This window comes from Pleurodeles waltl, chromosome 1_1 (assembly GCF_031143425.1).
Source record: "Pleurodeles waltl isolate 20211129_DDA chromosome 1_1, aPleWal1.hap1.20221129, whole genome shotgun sequence".
NCBI lineage: Eukaryota > Metazoa > Chordata > Amphibia > Caudata > Salamandridae > Pleurodeles > Pleurodeles waltl.
The window spans coordinates 60259475-60277108 of NC_090436.1; the positions used below are offsets into that span (position 1 = coordinate 60259475).

Genomic DNA, 17634 nt, shown 5'->3' on the forward strand with positions numbered 1-17634 from the left:
GAGAAATACCTTTGCTTCACAATCTGTGAATGTCTCTGTTCCAGATGGAGCCTTGCCCTCTAAAATTGTCCCGAGGTAATTTTCCAAGTATGCGTAGCGGTAACAGATTCCCTTTCCCTCTGAATTGCCATATTTAATCATCTGGTTCACCAAAGCCAGTTTGCTAACCAAGGTGTTGTAAGATGTGCAAATGACAATAGAGATCCATACACAAAATTCGGACTACAGGTAACCTTGACATGTGCATAATCAATTCATTGTAAAACATACAGTACTTAAAAGCAATCCTTGAAACAAAGGTCATAAAAGTGTATCCTTCAAAGAATAAACTGTCTTTTATCCTTCTTGAATGTCAGTATCTTTAGATGAAACACCCAAAAGGTGATGAGAGGAATGCTTGCAGTTTGTCTAACCATTGGCACTTGATCAGGGTAGCATCCCAACCCATCGTTTTTTTTTGCTCATCATGCCACCTCAGTTTGCATTCCTCCTGTCACCTTTTGTGTGTTTCATGTACTGCCCTAAGTGGCAAGGGTATACCCAGATGTGGGTTTCGGGCTCACTGTGTCACTGGAACCAAGCAGTACTCGGCTGATGAGCCTATACGTGGGACAAAACCGGTCCTGGATTCCTTGTGTTACAGTTCAGGGAAGACTGTGAGAAAGGGCCTCTTTTGACATGGTAGCCCCCCACTTTGTGCCTGGAAAATGATGTGGTTTCAAACTGTAAGTGCCCTGGCCCCTGCTAAACAGGTTCTGAGGGCCAGATCTTGTTACAACTCTCCTGTTCCTTCTCTAGGGGCACTCTGTAAATGGACTGTAGCCTGGGAATCACAATTAACACTTACCCAGGGTCCCTTTCTGACTCCTGTTTGCTCCCCTTTTCGATATGGCATGCTATAGAAGAACTACATTTGCTGCCATGGAGTTCATGTTCCGTAATGCAGTGCCTGGTATTCAATAAGACCTGTAATCTTCTGTCCATTGCTTCCTATGGGAAAAGTCTGGTTGTTCCTTTATGCTGTATTCTCTCCTCCAGGACTTGTGAGAGTCTGAAACTGCACACACCTGTGACCTCTCTTGTGCAGCCCACCCATGTGACTTCACCCTGGGTTTGCTGCTGCCTGGAACTGCTTATAAGCTGCCATTCCCTGAAGCTCCTTGTCGTGCATTGGAGTTCGATTCCTTTGTGTACCAGACCCCTTGTTGGATTGTGTTCAGTCCTGTTCTGCTTCAGCCTGAACCTGTTCTCTGTTTCTCAGCTCTGCTCCTGCTTGTTTCAGCCAGAGCCTGCTCCCTGTTTTCCAGTCCTGTTACTGCCTTGTTTCAGCCTGAATCTGCTCTCTGTTTCCCAGCCCTGTTCCTGCTTGTTCCAGCTCCCTGTGTTCCAGCCCTGTTGTTGCTTGTTCCAGCCAGAGCCTGCTCCCTGTTTTTCCAGTACTGTTCCTGCTTAGTTTGAGCCTGAGCCCGAGCCTGTTACCTGTTCCTGCCTTTGCCTCCTAGTTTGTTCCTTCTGTTTCTGTTTCCTCTTGGGTTATCGTATCTGGTAAGTGTACTATCAGTTCTCATCTGTGTATAAGTGTTTTCCTTTGTACCGGGATTGGCTCCTAGTTTCCAGGAGGCAATTCCAGCCCCCATCCTTTGTCTAGTGTTATACGTAGTCTTTAGTGCCTAACGGTGACAGTCTGCTATTGCTGTTTTCCCAGAATTACCACTGTGTTCCCAGCTGGACCCACAAAGGCTTGTCTTGAGTCTGTAAGTACAGTCGTTGTTTGTGCCCTAAGGGTCCAGAGACAGAATCACTTCTGCTGCCTCCTTTCTATGGGGCTTGCGGGGTGACTATCTGTAAGAGTATTCTGCACCGAGGAAGTTACGTTCACTGTTGCTGTGGGAAGTTCTGAGCCTTACCCTGTGTACAACCTTAGTGGTAACCCCAGTGTGTTTGTCCATTACTGATGCATTCCCTGTGTGTTCACACTAAGGTTGCTCTGCCTTTAGTTTCCTGTTTTCTGTGCCTTACCATAGCTGTCCTTTCCCTGTGTATGCCTTTAGCTGCTATTCTGCTTCGGTACACTACCTCCTTGGGAGATATTCTGTGACCTCAAGGAGTGCCGCAGCCAGAGTCTTCACAAGACCCGCCTGAAACCGCGAAAGATCTCTTTCCTCAAAACTGTACTATGTTTGGCACTTCATACACTCATGTAAGTCCCCAGTAAATTCCCCTGGTACATAGGGCATCGGTACTGAAGAGGGCCCCAGAGCTGCAGTACCAATTGTGCCAGCCTGAGAGGCCCCACATTGCCTCATGCAGACTGCCTTTGTAAGTGCACGACCAGGGCTCCTCCACTCGACCACTCGCATTGGCGAGTCTTATTTGATCAGGTCGAGCTATTTTTAATACTTACTCCTCCCTTCTGGCAGTTGACACTGAACAGGTGTTCTGTTCAGTTGAAAAGTGGAGGGGCAATAAAAGATGTCTTTAAATCTTGTTCTTATGTCACATTTGCTCTGTGTTCACAGACAGAGGTCAAAAGTCAGTTTTTCTTACAATTAATTTTCCTTTTGACTGCAGAGTTCCAGGACTTTGTCAGAATACTTTACGTGTTGATGTGCAAAGGATATGTTTTCTGAAACCCAATTTTCAAAGATTGTTAATACACTATATAGTTTTATCAGTAAAGCTGCAAGTTAGTGGAGAGGTTTTTAGACATTTCTTGGAAAGTTACTGTGTGTAGATGACAATATGTTACCACATCATGGTTTAGTTATATATTTATTAAAACTGAGTGTTTAAACAAACTGAGAAACACTCCACCCTGATGGCAGTGTTGTTAGTAAACTAAAAGTAGTCCTGGGTTATGTAAGCTAGATGTCATGGGTATGTGGGCTACTTTCTTGTGATGCATGCAGTAAACTTTAGTCTACTTAAACAAAAGAGGGTTTTTTTGTGCTGCAGAAATGCTGAGCTCACATATTTGAAGGTGCAATAATATGTGAGAATTAAGAAAAAGACGACTCTGTAAACTACTTGCCCAGGTTTACTCAATCTGAGACCCGTTTACGGGTCAAGTACATTACAGTTAGGTCCAGTAGATTACTTAATGTTCTCGACCTTCAGGGCTAGTACCATTTTTATGATTTTTCAAGCCCTGATGACAAGGTGTATTTATAAGTTGCAAACATGCCATGTCCACTAACACTGCATGCACCATAGGTAAGTCACCCCTCTAGCACGTCTTACAGCCCTAAGGCAGGGTGCACTATAATGCTTGTGAGGGCATCTGTGTGCATGAGCAAATGTGCTCCTACTGTGTCTTTGTAAAACCTTAAGACATGGTAAGTGTACAGGGAAGCTATAGCAAATACATGTGCTGGACACTGGTTATTATGAGTACCCCAGCTACATGATGGACTCTCTGAGTACTGGGGTGTTTGGTATCAAACAACTCAGAGTAATGCCAGTGTTGGATCTATTATAAATTATACCCAGACAGCACCTTAGAGGTGCCTCAGCAAAGCCTAACAGCCCTGGCATGGTTGTGACTGAGCTTAGCCAGCCTGCCACCACCGGAGAGAAGTCTGGACTCCTGAGGTGAACAGCCTCCGCTCTCAGGAGCCAGAACACAAAGCCTTGCACCGGCGGTCAGCTTCAAAGGCTTTACTGCCTTTGAAATCTGACCTCTGACTCTGCTGCTTGCAGCAGATTACCGCCCAACGGGGTTTCTCCCCACTTTGAGTGGGAAAACCAGCATGAAAACGTAGCCAGAGTAGCAGGAGTGGCCACCCCTAGCCTGCACCACCCCTCAGGTGTGGCAGGCGAGGAGATTACTCCATTTCATTTTCCTCCATCTTGGATGGTAGTAACATAGCCAATCAGGGTTGGGGATTTGACCCCTTCCCACAAGAAGTGGTCACTTAGTCGGTGTAGTCACCGTAAGGTAGGTGGCCCATTGGCCACTATCAGCTACTCCCCCAAACGTCCACTAAATGCAGTATGTAGTGGGCATCCCTAGACCTACAGATGAGATTCGACCGAGACAAGGAGACCAGGATCAAAGAAGACCTGAGGCAGAATAACAGACATTCTGCTGCAAGAAAACAAAAGTGCAAAACCCTGCCTGCTGCTCCTAGGATTCAACAATTGCCACTGATGTGTTGCCTGGAAACCTGAAGGACTCTTAAAAAAAAAAAAAAAGAAAAGAAAACAGAGCACCTCTAGCCTTCTACAAATTGTCAAGAACCTCCCTCAGAGTGAAGGTATCACTCACCTGCAAGCAAGAAACCAGTGAAGACCAGTGCACTGACTGGGTGGTGACCAACAAACCTGACCCAGCCACCCAACCAAAATCCACACGACAGGCCCAAACGACAAAACCTACCAGTGTGCCAAGTTTGGTGGCACTGCGACTTACAGGGCCTGAGAGGTCCCATTTCCCGGGGTACTGTATCCCCAATGTCGAACACCCAGAAGCAAAGTTCACTCTGGACGCCCAAAAGCCTAGGGGTAAGCACCAGTTGAGGGACTTCAGGACACCCAAGAACCATCCCCCAGAGTGGCCCTGCTGACCTGCAATCTACCTTCCAAGTGATCTGCACCTGGCTCCAAGGACTCCCTGATGCACAACGCTTGCCTGACCTATCTGCACTGCACCGGGCCTCCCTGGCCCCTGCTTCAGAAAACCAGCTGTGCTCGAGGGGTCCCTAACCCCTTATGACCTCTACACTCCAAGGGGACCCACAGATTTACCTTTAAGTCCAGCTTTGCAGTGTGTTTCCAAGTGGTCCCCTTCTCTGTTTTGCACCAGCTCCAAGACATTCAGATGCTGCAACTGCTTGAACCGGGAACCACCCTAACTTCTCCGGCTGGCACACATGACTTTTCATTGACTTAAAAATAGTTGACACGTGAGAGCATTGTCTGATTTTATATGCAATTTAAACGTTTTCCCATTCATTCCGATGGTGCGTAATTACGCACAAAAAGCATATATTTTCTAAACTTGAAAAATCATAACATAAGAAGTACTTACCGTATATTGATGATCTTGGTCTTAAAAAGTTTATAAAAATCTGAAGTATTTTTGTAAATTTGTCTTGGGTAATTCTTTCGAGTGTTTGTCCACATTTATTGATACTGTGAGTACAACAAATGCTTAGCACATCTCCAAGATAAGCCTAACTGCTCACCCACACTACCACAAAAATAGAGCATTAGGTGGTCTACTTTTTACCTTTGGATGCCAAAGTAGGGTTGCTTGGATTCTCTGCACAGTGCATGCCATTTGCGTACACTAAATAGAGAGCCAGCCTCCTACAGGCACCTGGCCTGGCAGTTTTGGATGGATTGTTCCCATGAGGAGCAGGGTCTATGCTTATTTACATATGGCTGGGTCCAAACCGAGGTGGCATGGTAGGTGAAAAACGATGGATTGCGATTCCTACCTGAGCGATTGTCAGTGGCTGGGATTAATTCAAGCATTCCATTCATCGCCTCTTCGTTTTTGCACTTGATGCTTTAAGTGTGCCAGGTATGCCCAGACGTAGGTTCCGAGCTCACTGTGCCACTGGAACCAAGCTGTAGCAAGCTGATGAGCCCATAACTGGGACAAAACCGTTCCTTGTGTTCCGGTTCAGACAGGACCTGGCCTGATAGTTTGGGCTGGACTGTTTCCATGAAAAGCAGGGTCAAGACTGAATTGCATACTGCTGGGTCCAAACTGAGGTGGCATGGTGAGCAAAAGAACAATGGATTGGGATGCTACCCTGAGCAATTGCCAGTGCTTAGACAAATTGCAAGCTTTCCTCTCATCACCTTCTATGTGTTTCATACATCTTTAGAAGACCTCTTATTTGACTGCCACACAGGTCTCTTCTCTTCTGGGCCTCTTGGTTTTGCTCCTCTTTATAATAACGAGCACCAGACTCTCATTGAAACCACTTTAGTGATGTCAGGAGAATCAGAGCACTTAGGGTTGAGATGACAAGGAATCACACCTCCAGTAGCTCACACTAGTTTCCTTGATGGTGATATAAGGAGCTAATAGGCATGAACTTCGAGGCACCTCCTTTGCCTCAGTCACTTGTGATGGGTTCATCAGTGGACTTTAGGCAGTCAACATGTTTGAGATCACAGCACAAGGAAGATGGTCAGCTAGAGAACCCTTGGGTAGGACAAGAGATTATCCCAACTAGCTCTGAAGTATATCATGCCCTCCTTATTATCGAGCTTCATTGTGATTCAATTGGACAGAATCATAATGAAGTACTTTATGAACAAAGATGTAGAAATTAGGTCCAAAATCTTTTCAATGAAGGCACAGAGGGTCTGGCACTGGGTCCTGCCTCAGAATTGCGATGGACGTTTGTGACCACACTTTGCCCCCTAGGGCAGTGGTTCCCAACCTGAGGTCCGGGGACCCCTGGGGGTCCGTGAAGCCTCCTCCGGGGGTCCGCGACTAATTAGAAAATTAAATAATATTAACAGATTAGGCCCACAGCTTTTAGTAATGACTCAGTGGGGGGAGGGTCCCCAGATTCCAATAATGATTCATTGTGGAGTCCCTGGGTTCCAGTAATGGAGAAGTGGGGGTCCACAGAAGGTAAAAGATTGGGAACCACTCCCCTAGGGTACATCAGTATTGCAAAGGGGACTATTGGCACTTGTGCAGCCCCTTACGTAAAATGTCTTGTGCCAGGGTCCCAGCATCTGCATCATATAACAAAGCGAGTGCAGAGGCAGGAAAACAGAGTCAAGAATGCCACTGATTGTGCACTATATATGTGATGGTGGACAGCTAATAATCCCTTGATGGCGCCCTTTAGGAGAAGCGGGCACAAGAGTCCCATGGATGCCTCAGGCATCTTCCCACAGGCGGGTGCAGTCAAACACTCCACCCGACTTCGAGGGAATCTCTGCCACACTGACCCCCACATGAAAACTGCCCACCTTTCACTGGGGTGCTGTTCCCTTGGCAGGCACAAGTTTGGGCATACACTGGGTACAATGCATATTTGAAATTATGTGCATTGTACCAGTCTACAGCTGTGCAAATATGTAAGAGTGTGACGTAGCACATATCAGAAATGTTGCCCTGATTTCTAAAATGAGTTCTGGAGATGAGGTAATGCCTTTACCAGGTATTATTGCATAGCTTATGACTCCGGAATCTGTGTGTTGTATCTCATCATTTCCTAGGTTTCCCTATCACCGGTCAAAGGCTACGAGTCTGCTGTTCTCTTAACTGTTTATGAATATCAAAGGTACTTCCATGATGGAGTAATAAATTTAGCTTACTTGTAATCCTAGTTCCCTTCCTCTTTTTAAAACAAAGATCATAGACAAGATTTGCAGTTGATAAATCCTTACCTGACCATGCGGCCAGAATTTAGATGCTTAACCGACCCTTCTGTGCGTATACTGGGGCAGTGTAGCTTCTGAAATCCTGAAAGTGACAAGAACAGCATCAACTCCTGTGAAGAGTGTTGCCTGTGACCACTATTCTATGCTTTAGTTTTCTTTTGTTACGGTCTTGAAAGGATGTTCTTTATTCTTTTTATTTATTTATTTCGTTTTTAAAGGCTCAATATACTGTTTCCAAAGGGCATGCTTTCTTTTTATTTTTAAAACTGAAAGATGTTTTGTATTCGTGTGTGAGTTGCAGAATGCCACATGTGCACAGAAATGTTCTTTTTTTATATATAAAATGGCCATTATGAATGAAGTATTAGGATTACAGTTAAATACATTTTTCACTTCCATTCTGGATCTTCCCCAACTGCGGAGGTTATATTCCAGAAAACTGAAAATCTAAAGTTTTAAATCAAATGTAAAGCCAACAGTGATAGTTATTATTTGGTTTTACTGATATCAAAATCCTTTTGTACCACTCCATGGCTTCCCACCTCTGCTTACCTCCAGTTTTTACGTGCTTTCTTTGCTTTCAGAACATCAAATGTGTTTGAGTCTAGAACTTGCTTAAAATGTGCCTTGAAAATAATGTGATATATCTACTGTGAGCTAAACAAATGCACCAAGAAGTCTGTCCTGCTTTGCTCTAAATTTTCCTTTCTTTTAATTAAAGGGTCGAGGAAGCCGTGGAACATTATCTTGACCTCCTTGCTCTGCTGCACGAGGGATCCTCGGTGAGTACAAGGAGACAGTGAGTGAAGAAAGCACCAAATGGTCCTCCAAACAAAGCATCCTGTCTAGAGTAGAAGATGAGTTACAGAATGATTTGCATCACATTTGCACTTAAGTAAAGGACTTGCTTTGGAGAGAAGGTGGAAGTCTGTTTCAGTTCTTTGAACAGCACTGACCCCAATTTTTTCATCGTGGGTATTTTCAGTATAACTTTAACCTATGTTGGGGAGCAGTCCGAATACTTCTGAAATTTGTGTTAAATGTATGTATTCATTATTCATATGTTTACCTCATACCAGACTAGTATAGTTTCTGGGGTCAAGAAGGTGACAGCAAGAGGGATAGGAAGAGAAAGAGCTTAACAACAGACTGTGAGTAACAATCAAAGGGAAACAGATTGCAGATTATACAGAGCTGAGGTAGCTGTTGACAATACCATACATTTCCAATAAGGAATAGGACGGTGTAAACAGATGTTGGGTCAGCTGGTATCACGTGAAATGTTTTTCAATAAGCGCGTTTTCAGCTTTGAATCCATAATGCATTGCCGGCTGGGGCAAGTTGAATCTTCTGAAAGCGTGGGTCTTCTCACTCTAACTACATCTCTGTACATTTTGTGATCCATTTACCCAAATAGCTTATATCAAGTTTAATCATATAACATCAAAAGACTTTGTTCATGAGTGACAGGATGCTGTATAAAAACCCTAAATAGAAGGCTTCTCCATCACCATCAGAAGGATCGACATGCATTAGTGTCAATGTTTGCATCAGTATTTCTTTGCTTTACAACAGCAGTTAAGATGGTGCGCATCTTACCCCACCCAAGGTTCCTTCGTAGGCCTGATCCAATTCCTAATATAGCTGGTAGTAGTTCCTTTCACCCAGTTGTCCAGTTAATCTTCTTCCCTTCAGAAGAATGATCCTTCAGTCATTACTCAAGCTACTGCACCATAACCAATCCCATCTGGCTTGGAGATGTGGTGTGTCTGTGGTTTGGAAGAAAGTATGGAAATTACGCCCACTCTTACGACCTCCACCTTTCCACTTTGTCTGCCTTTTCTAATGATCCTCTTTCTGGGGTTGATTAAAGGGTGCCTTCTCACTCAACTCTGTGACAGTCTCATGACCTAGCATCAAGCCTTCTAAGCACTGACTCAGTGCCTTTGGTCATTCTCTCTGTTCAAAATCTTGTCTCCTTTTTATTAAATATATTTTATTAATTTAATATAACACCACATTGACATTACATGTTTCGTAGCATGGTACAACATTTCTTTATAACATCTAACACAAATCTTGTAAACCATCTCCTCGTGTATAAAAAGGGGCATCCTCTACCAATCAGAATGAAACACATCTATGCTGTCATGTGTTAGTCTTTAACCAAAGCATTGATGCGATCAAAGGAGACTGTTTGTCACTGTGGATTCATGTAAAAGAGCAACCATCAGTTTCCTTCTGGCATCAGTGCAACAGGGGCTGCTACCTCAGGTAGACTATCGCGTAGGGCTCCTCTGGCAACATTCAGTGTCCGACAGCGTCCTCACTTGGCATTGGGTTCAGTAAATAACGCAAATCTGGTAAAGAGCTCTACCAGCTCTGGCTTTCGTTTTTTAACTTTCATGTGTACACTCGTGCTCTCTATTTCAGCCCATTTTCTCATATCTCATTTCCACTGTCACAGAGTAGTACAGATGATGGATCTCTACATCATTGATGTTAGTTGCTTAACTACTGAGGCAAGGCCAATGAACCTGCTGCTGCCTTGGATTCTTTGGGGTGAGGGAACAGCCTCAACAGCTGATGTCTAGTATCCTTAGGATTCTACCTTTGAACATAGTCCTCTCTTGAGTAAGAGGCTCTCAGTAGTGCGGCAGCACTGGGCAGGGGCACAGCATACGATAGCAACCACCTCTGGGGCTCTACATCCCGGGGACAATTATTCTGACCCTGGATATTGCTTACACAAGTTCCCTAGTAAGTTCTGTGTATAATTTTAAAATGTATAAGTTTGAAGTGTGCGCTCCTAGATATCTTGGGTGTGTAACTTGGCACCAGACTCTGGCCTCTTTCTGTCACTTACAATCCCACATTTTCTATCCATTTATCTTGGGGCCTCATGTAGAGATTTAGAGCCCAAAACTAAGAACGGCCTGATGACTGCAGAGGGTTCAATGCATAGCATTCTGCAAGCATGTTATGGCCAACGCTGACATCATTTAGTTATATGCAACTTGACTAAAAACTAGTTATCTTTATTTTGGTTAGGCAGTTCTTCATAATTCACTTAACTGACCTTCTTTCTTTGGTTATCAGTTAGTGCGAGCTTGGAGTAAAAGTGGTGCAGACAGCATTCACGGTGGCATCCTGCACTCATCCCACAAGTGGCTCGTTCATCTCCATTGTGCATCTAACTGCCCCAGGGATGCTACTCTCTGAACAGTGGCAGTACATTTTCAGGACTTAGGGGTGAGGTGTGCAATGTTATGGTGCTGAACTGAAAACAGCCACAGCTTCCACTGCTCTGTTCTTACATACATGAGGTTGCATTTGTTGCATTCTATAAGTTCCCATACGAACACCCAGTACATACAAGATTGTAGACTATTGCAGACAGAGTTTGACATTGTGAATATTACTCAATAACCGCTTTATCACTCTTCTGAATAAAGTATATACTCTGGCGTTATTTAAATCCTATTAGTACATTGTTAAATCCGGTGGGCACATTTGTGACTGCCACAAATGAAAACATGAACACATAAAATATGCGTCAGTTCAGCTTTCTATGTTAGGCTGTTAAACATGAGACATAAAGTGTCAACTTCTGCTGACTTTTGGGTCACTAAAAGCATTATTAAAATTCACACTCCAACAGAAGTGTAGCATTGTTATTAAGGAGCCCTCAGGGCATATGGGCTGTTGTAGTTGGGCACCCTCCCACCTTACCTATATAATAAAATATTGCTAAATAAAATTAACCAACTCTTCAGCACAAGCCTCCAGAGTTTAGACTTCTCATTGTCCTTCCCCTATGATGTGTTCTACAGACAGTATTTTTCTGTATTTCTGAAAACCTCACATTGCACCACGTGTTCCCATTCCTCCCTCAGGTTTTCTTGAACAGTCTCTTCACTTTCCCTCGAATTCCAGAGGTGTACCTGGAGGCTGCTTCAGCGCTCATGCAACAGAAGAGATTTCAAGATGCTCTGACTATCTGTGAAGAGATCATTGACAAAACCAAAGACCTGATTCCAGAAAGGCTGAATATTGAGCAGCACTCAGAGACACAGAGCCCTGCAGGAGCACACGAGCAGACCTCAGGTAGCTCAAATGATGGTCTTGACTCACCTCACCCGGAAGACCTTCCCGGCCTTTGCCAGGAGAAGCGGGAGAGCCTCCGCTGCATCTTGTGGGCATCGGCTGCACATCTATTCCAGGGACAGGCGCTGGCGCGACTGCATGACTGCAAGGAATCCATAACACAGTTCAGCAGGTGATGATCGATGTTCAGATATTTCCGTGAATCATGGATACAATGTTAAATGGCAAATATTCAACATCCCACATTAATGATGATCTTGTTTATCGCACTAATGCACTATGCATGCCTCAGAATGTTTTTAGGATTGTAATAGTATAATGTTGATACCTTGTTTTTTAAATAGCATTGGCCACAAAGCCTTTTTATAGTGTTGTAATAGTGTGTTATGTGTGTCTGTGTACACCTTGCTTATCCAGGATGTTTTTGTCCTTGTCCAAAGCCTTAAACCACTAAAAAAACTATTCCTACAAGTTAAAAACGTTTCACTTAATTTCAATACCGGGGAACAAATCATTAGAACAATTATATCGGGGAACTTGCATGTGGGTAATTGGGTTGTGAAAAGAAAATCATAGCTAACTTTCAGGTTCCTGCTTGGAGGGAAACGTGAGTATGCTGGATGTATGTCCGTGAACTTGTCTTCCATGTGTAGATATTGTGGTATGAATGAAGAACTGTCTGACTAATCACACAGACAGTACATGAAAATCTGCAGCTTCAGAACAGGAGAAACGTACCAGCTAATTATGTCTACGATCACTATTATTATGTCCCCAGGATGGGGCTTCACCACATTCCCACAGCCTGAAAGATATTTTTTGGGAAAATGCACTTTCAGACTGCCAGGCTTCTCCTGACCGCGCTATGAACAGTTCTTCTCAATCACTGGCCTTAATTTTTTTTACTCTTAAAATCCTTTTGTGTAGGTAAGGTTTGTTTTTATTCACCATTCTCTTCAGCTGACTTCAGATCTTACTGGGCCACTGAGTGCGACAATGAGCAATTCACAGAAACAGCCCTTTAGTATTAGTGCTATCAACGTGCTCATCGCTGAGGCACCTTTCCCCATCAGAGCCTTTCTCAATATTGAGAACTTTGATGTCAAGGCCAATGATAGTCCTGACACTGAGCATCTCCCAGTCAACATCTGTCATCTAGTTGACATTGGGGACTGCAAATAAGTCCCCAAAGAAGACGCTAATGATCCCAACAGACTCAGATGGGGCCATGTAGTATCTGCAACCTACACGTCTCATCTACACGGCTAGCGTCATGGAACACACCATCTCATTTAGACTTAACCTACAGATATCACTACAGGCTTATGCAGAGGAACAGAAACTGAGATAAGAGGGAAAATCTGCACCTCCGGATCAAGAGTAATGATTTACCAACAGCTTAAGTGGAAGTCTTAATGATAGTAGGCTCATGGAGATGATGAAGAGAAAGGTCTGTGTCACTTTTGCCATATCAGTGGGACCAGTGTGCATTGCAGCACTTTTGGACAGGTCTCATAGAACATTGTTAGGTCAGTTGAGCCTCCAGGGATAAAATATAATACCTGATGGAAGCTGATGAAAGAGAATTTGCCAGGATTCTACTGAATTATATGTTCAACAGGATATATGGCAGAGCTTTCAACATATGGCACATATCAAGCTTTCCTATGCAGCAGTTACCCTGTGTTTGACCAATAATCCTAAAGAATTGTGTCAGCTGAAGATGCTCGATCTGACATTCTCAGCTTCTCTCTAGTTAGGAACTTAGTTGCAGAGAAAGAAGTCATACCTATTAACATGATGGATCTGAAGGCTTTTCCATCAAACCCTCAAGTCTTTTTCTTCCATGGGCCATGTCCGAAGTAATCATGGTGCATACAAGCAAATCCACTATCATGTACTACCTCAGCGAACCTGAGAAACAAGACCCGGGATCTTCTCGAACAAAGGCAGAACAATCTATCATTGTTCTTTGGCCCACAGGTTATGGGTTACATCACTCCCTCTTACTGGTCTGGAAAATGTGAATCAGACACTTTAAGCAGATCTCAGAAGACCATAAATTTTATTATCAGTAACTCAAGAAATCTTTGGCAATTTTGTAATTCCATCACCTTTTCATCATGGTAGGACGTACAAATTGGAGTCAATGTGATAGATGTACCTCCATATTGATTGCGAAAAGTGGTTGCAAATTGCGCATTGACTTTTTGGGACCAGTACTTTATTTTGCTAGTTCACCTTTGTACCAGTAGGTTGGTTTGTAAAAAAGGCAATTGCAGTGTGTTGCAGAATGCATTGCATAATTAATATTCATTGCGCGGATCAAGATTTATGACTTCCTATGATTAGCTGCAATGACGGGGATGGTGGCCTGCAAGAAACATCGGACTCCCATCCTTGTCGTTTGATTTACAAATGTTTTTTAAGTTGCCTGATTTGCGTAAAAGAAATGGGCTACTTTAAAAAAAAAAAAAAGAAATATTTTCAATTTTGAAAAAAAAATCAGTTTCATTGTGCGATGGCTGTGGTCCTCTGCACCACTGGCTTTTCCCTTCGAGTTACCACCCTCATTTCCAAATGGGAAAGGGTCCAAAGGGACCACAACTTGGGAGTCTGTAACTGATTGGTGGTTTGCCACTGGAATTACTGTCACAAATAATTGATGCATAGCTTACGAGTCACAATTCGGAAGGGATGCCCGTAACACACCCTTCCCAAATTCCATTAGGTAATCATATCTAAAATTGTGTGATTTGTAAATGGTTTTCAGAATGGTAAATGGGTTTCGTATGTATGTAAAAAAGTGTTTGCGGTTGCAACTCCTGTTTTTCACCGAATTGGAGTGAGGGCTGGGCAGAACGGTGCGGGAGGTGGTTTCGGGGTGCTTTGCGACCACAGAAATCCTTTGTACACCTAGCTTTATGTGTCCAGATTTGTAGAACTTACATCAACCCAGAATGAGGTAGAGCCTAATCGCTCTGGCCTGGCCCCACCATCTGTGGTTTCCAGGCTGCTTTATCTGTGATTTAAGCTACACAAGAGATTGTTGCAAAGGCCGGATCTCATACATCAAATGACCACCAGCATCAGTCATCACAGCCTTCTGTTTCTTGAATGCTTGGCATCTGAATACCTGCAGGGAAGCTACTTAACGTTGCCTCAGAACTGTATGAAAATCTTGAAATCTTTGTATTTCTTTAAATAGAAGACACTCATCATTTGTTCCTAGTTATTAAGTGATGTTTAGAAGAGACATACAGATTTTGTTGGCTATATCTCGTGTAGCAGGTTCTTCAATTGAAGTACATCTAGATGTTATTGCTTAAAGAAAATGTCCTTTGCAGACCTCCTTCACGGTTCCAGTGATTGAGAACTTTTCGGCGTCTAGGGAGTTCTCCTTTTGAGAAAACCCCGTGAATTAAATGTTGTCCTTTGCAAACAGATGTGCCCTCTCTTTGAACCGATGCACACCTTTGACCTTCAGCATATGCCTTAGAAAGGCCTCTTCTTACATAACTTTCTAAGGCAGGATGTCTACTGCATGTTGCAGTGGATATTACAACAGTCAGAAGAATGAACAAAATAGAGTTCCTTTGTTGTCCTGGGCTCCACATGTTCTCATGGCCTTCACAGGGAAGGAATAACAATCGGGTTTCCGTCACAACTCACCTTTTTTCCCCCCAAGGCAATATTGGAGTTTCCTTTAATGAAAATCATTTCTCTTGCATAATTTTTTTTTACCAAGGATTCCTCTACTCCAAATATATTCCTTCACACACTAAATTTTAAAAGAGACACTCAATACTACTGTGATGAAACGAAAGATATCAGAAAAACCAAAACACTCTTTAACTGCTGAGTTGTTTGCACAAGCATTTTTGCTTCTAATAGTCCCAAGCCAGAAGAGAGATCCAGTTGATGACATCTGCAGAGCTGCCGCTTGGAAATTAGTCCATATTTTGCCAGAAACAAGCATGGCAGTGGGACTTTAACTGTTAGTTTATCATTTGTTTCATTCTGTAAGGCCATTGCACCATATGCACGCCATATTTTAAGTTTCCTGTTGCTCTGGTTGGCGTTGCTCACATAAATGCTTCGTCAGCACAGTGGGACGAATTTAGTCAGAAATGCAGTGATGATCAGCAAAGCAAACTTATTGTGTCTCAACACAAAATCCTTGGCTGGGTTCCAATTGAGTTAGAAAATATTATTTTAAATAGGCAACATTTTTGTGAAAAGTTATTCCTGTTGAAAAAAGGTGTTATTGGCTTCGCAGAATGGTGGAAATATATATACACATGTTGATTAATTTATTACACTTAGCCGCAATAGAGAAATGTGTTTGCAAGTAAATAACCTCTCCTTCATTGGGTTACATGCTGCCTGGTGGGGCTCTTTCCTTGATGGCTAATTCACCCTGTGTGCTCCTCACATGTCACATTTGACAGGGGCAGAGCTTGAGAGTTCAGAGAGAACCAAGATGAAGTGGATGGGATAGTTGTGATTGTGTTGATGGTTTTGTAAAGCTACCATGTTATTCATGTATCGATGAGTCGCAGGCTTGCGACTGGTGATGTTCAAAGCATATGAATCATCTGGTAAAGATATCATTGCTTCACATCTGTTGTTAAAGGTTAAGCACCCTTTTCTTGTCTCCTAAGGGCACACCTCCCAGAAATCTCCTGGCATTCAGTGCATTAGCCTGTTAATCTGGGGAGAATTCCAATAGTGAATACATGATTTCACAGACTACTAATTCTTGTATATGGTTTGTGAACCTATGGAAGACTACAACTCTAAGAATCTTTCTGCAGAACAGTGACTAATTCTCTATTTTCCATTAAATCTTTTAACGCTATTAATTTGTACAGTTATTCCATATGCTGTCTATTGTCGAAAATGTTAGTTCAATGACCACGGTAATGCATTTTCTCACTAGGTCTATCAACTTGCTTTTCAAGGTCCAGCTTGTTAAATCAGGTAAGACTTTTTTGTTTCTGCTTTGCTAGACTGCTTTGCATAACAGGCGTGGCATGCTCCAACAGTGATTGTAGTCTGAGGTGATAGCCATCTCTTTTCTGGAACATAATGCTGAAGAAGCATTTTGTTACAAGTAGCTAATGAATTTTGCACTAATCTCAAAGCTAATTTTCATTTCAAAACTTCATGAAGAAACCCTCAATTTGTGACAACATCAGCTGTTCAAAACCAGTCTGTGCGATTCTGTCGGAGAATGTAATTTGTCGCTTGTTTCCACCATGAATGACTTTCACATAGTGATGTTCACAGGTGTCGTGTAGCGCTTTGGAGTTACTTTTGGGTTCACTTTTTGTCAGAACACTGGGTGTGCACACATTCTCCTGAGAATGAGAGGGGATGAAAAGGTGCGGGCTCATGGCTAAATAATGAATTCCAAATATGGTAGTGTGTGGCCTAGTGCAGATCTTCGTGGTCGCTGCTGCTGACCTCCATATCCGTGTCTATGGCGGTGTCTGGTTCCAGTAGGCAAGGCTTCAAGGAGGCGGCCTGTGAATTAGATCAGTGGGAGACTTGACCATCCATGATGAATCAGCTGAAGAGGCCAGGATTGATTTCTTGAACAGTATATAAATTGGGCCAGCAGTCCCCGTTGGCTCAGTGGGATGTCTCAAAGGGTGCCACTCGAGCTTGAGTGGACCAGCACGCCTGTATTTTCCTGAGCTAAATATTGACTGGTGGTGAGGTCCGAGAGAAGCTGGAAGGGATAAGTAATATTTAATCCAGCTGATGTTTGTCCATGGGATCAGGTGAATGTTTTCTCGCTGCTACTGAATACACAGCCCCTGAGAAGGGAACAGCTACTTAGGGTCGGAGTCTTTTGGAGATGTATCACTGGTCCCAGGACAAGTGCCAGAGAACTCTGTAGCTGAACTTGGGAAAGCAGTACCAACTAATGCTCCTCCAGGAAGTGGGGTGAAAGAGAAGGTGATGGGTTCATATTTTCATTGATGCAGTTACTATCCCTGGAATAGTTGTTGAAAATGATTTTTTTGCCCGGGGGGGGCAAATTATTTCAGACAAGTTTGGGTTATCATGGGAGGCAATGTCTAAACTACTGTGAGAAATTGGGTCGTTGGTTAAATGGTGGGTAACCCCTAATCAAGCAACAGCCACACTCCTTGTCAG

General features: G+C 43.3%; 1 protein-coding gene across 1 annotated transcript in view; it reads left to right on the forward strand.

The window, feature by feature from the left end:
* The window catches only part of FANCG (FA complementation group G), a 176787-nt gene that overhangs the window by 117792 nt on the left and 41361 nt on the right, over positions 1-17634 (forward strand). The window contains exons 9-11 of the mRNA XM_069212638.1: positions 8081-8141; positions 11256-11638; positions 16409-16449. Of these exons, the coding sequence (XP_069068739.1) occupies positions 8081-8141; positions 11256-11638; positions 16409-16449 (485 nt within the window). The remainder of the gene's footprint in view (positions 1-8080; positions 8142-11255; positions 11639-16408; positions 16450-17634) is intronic.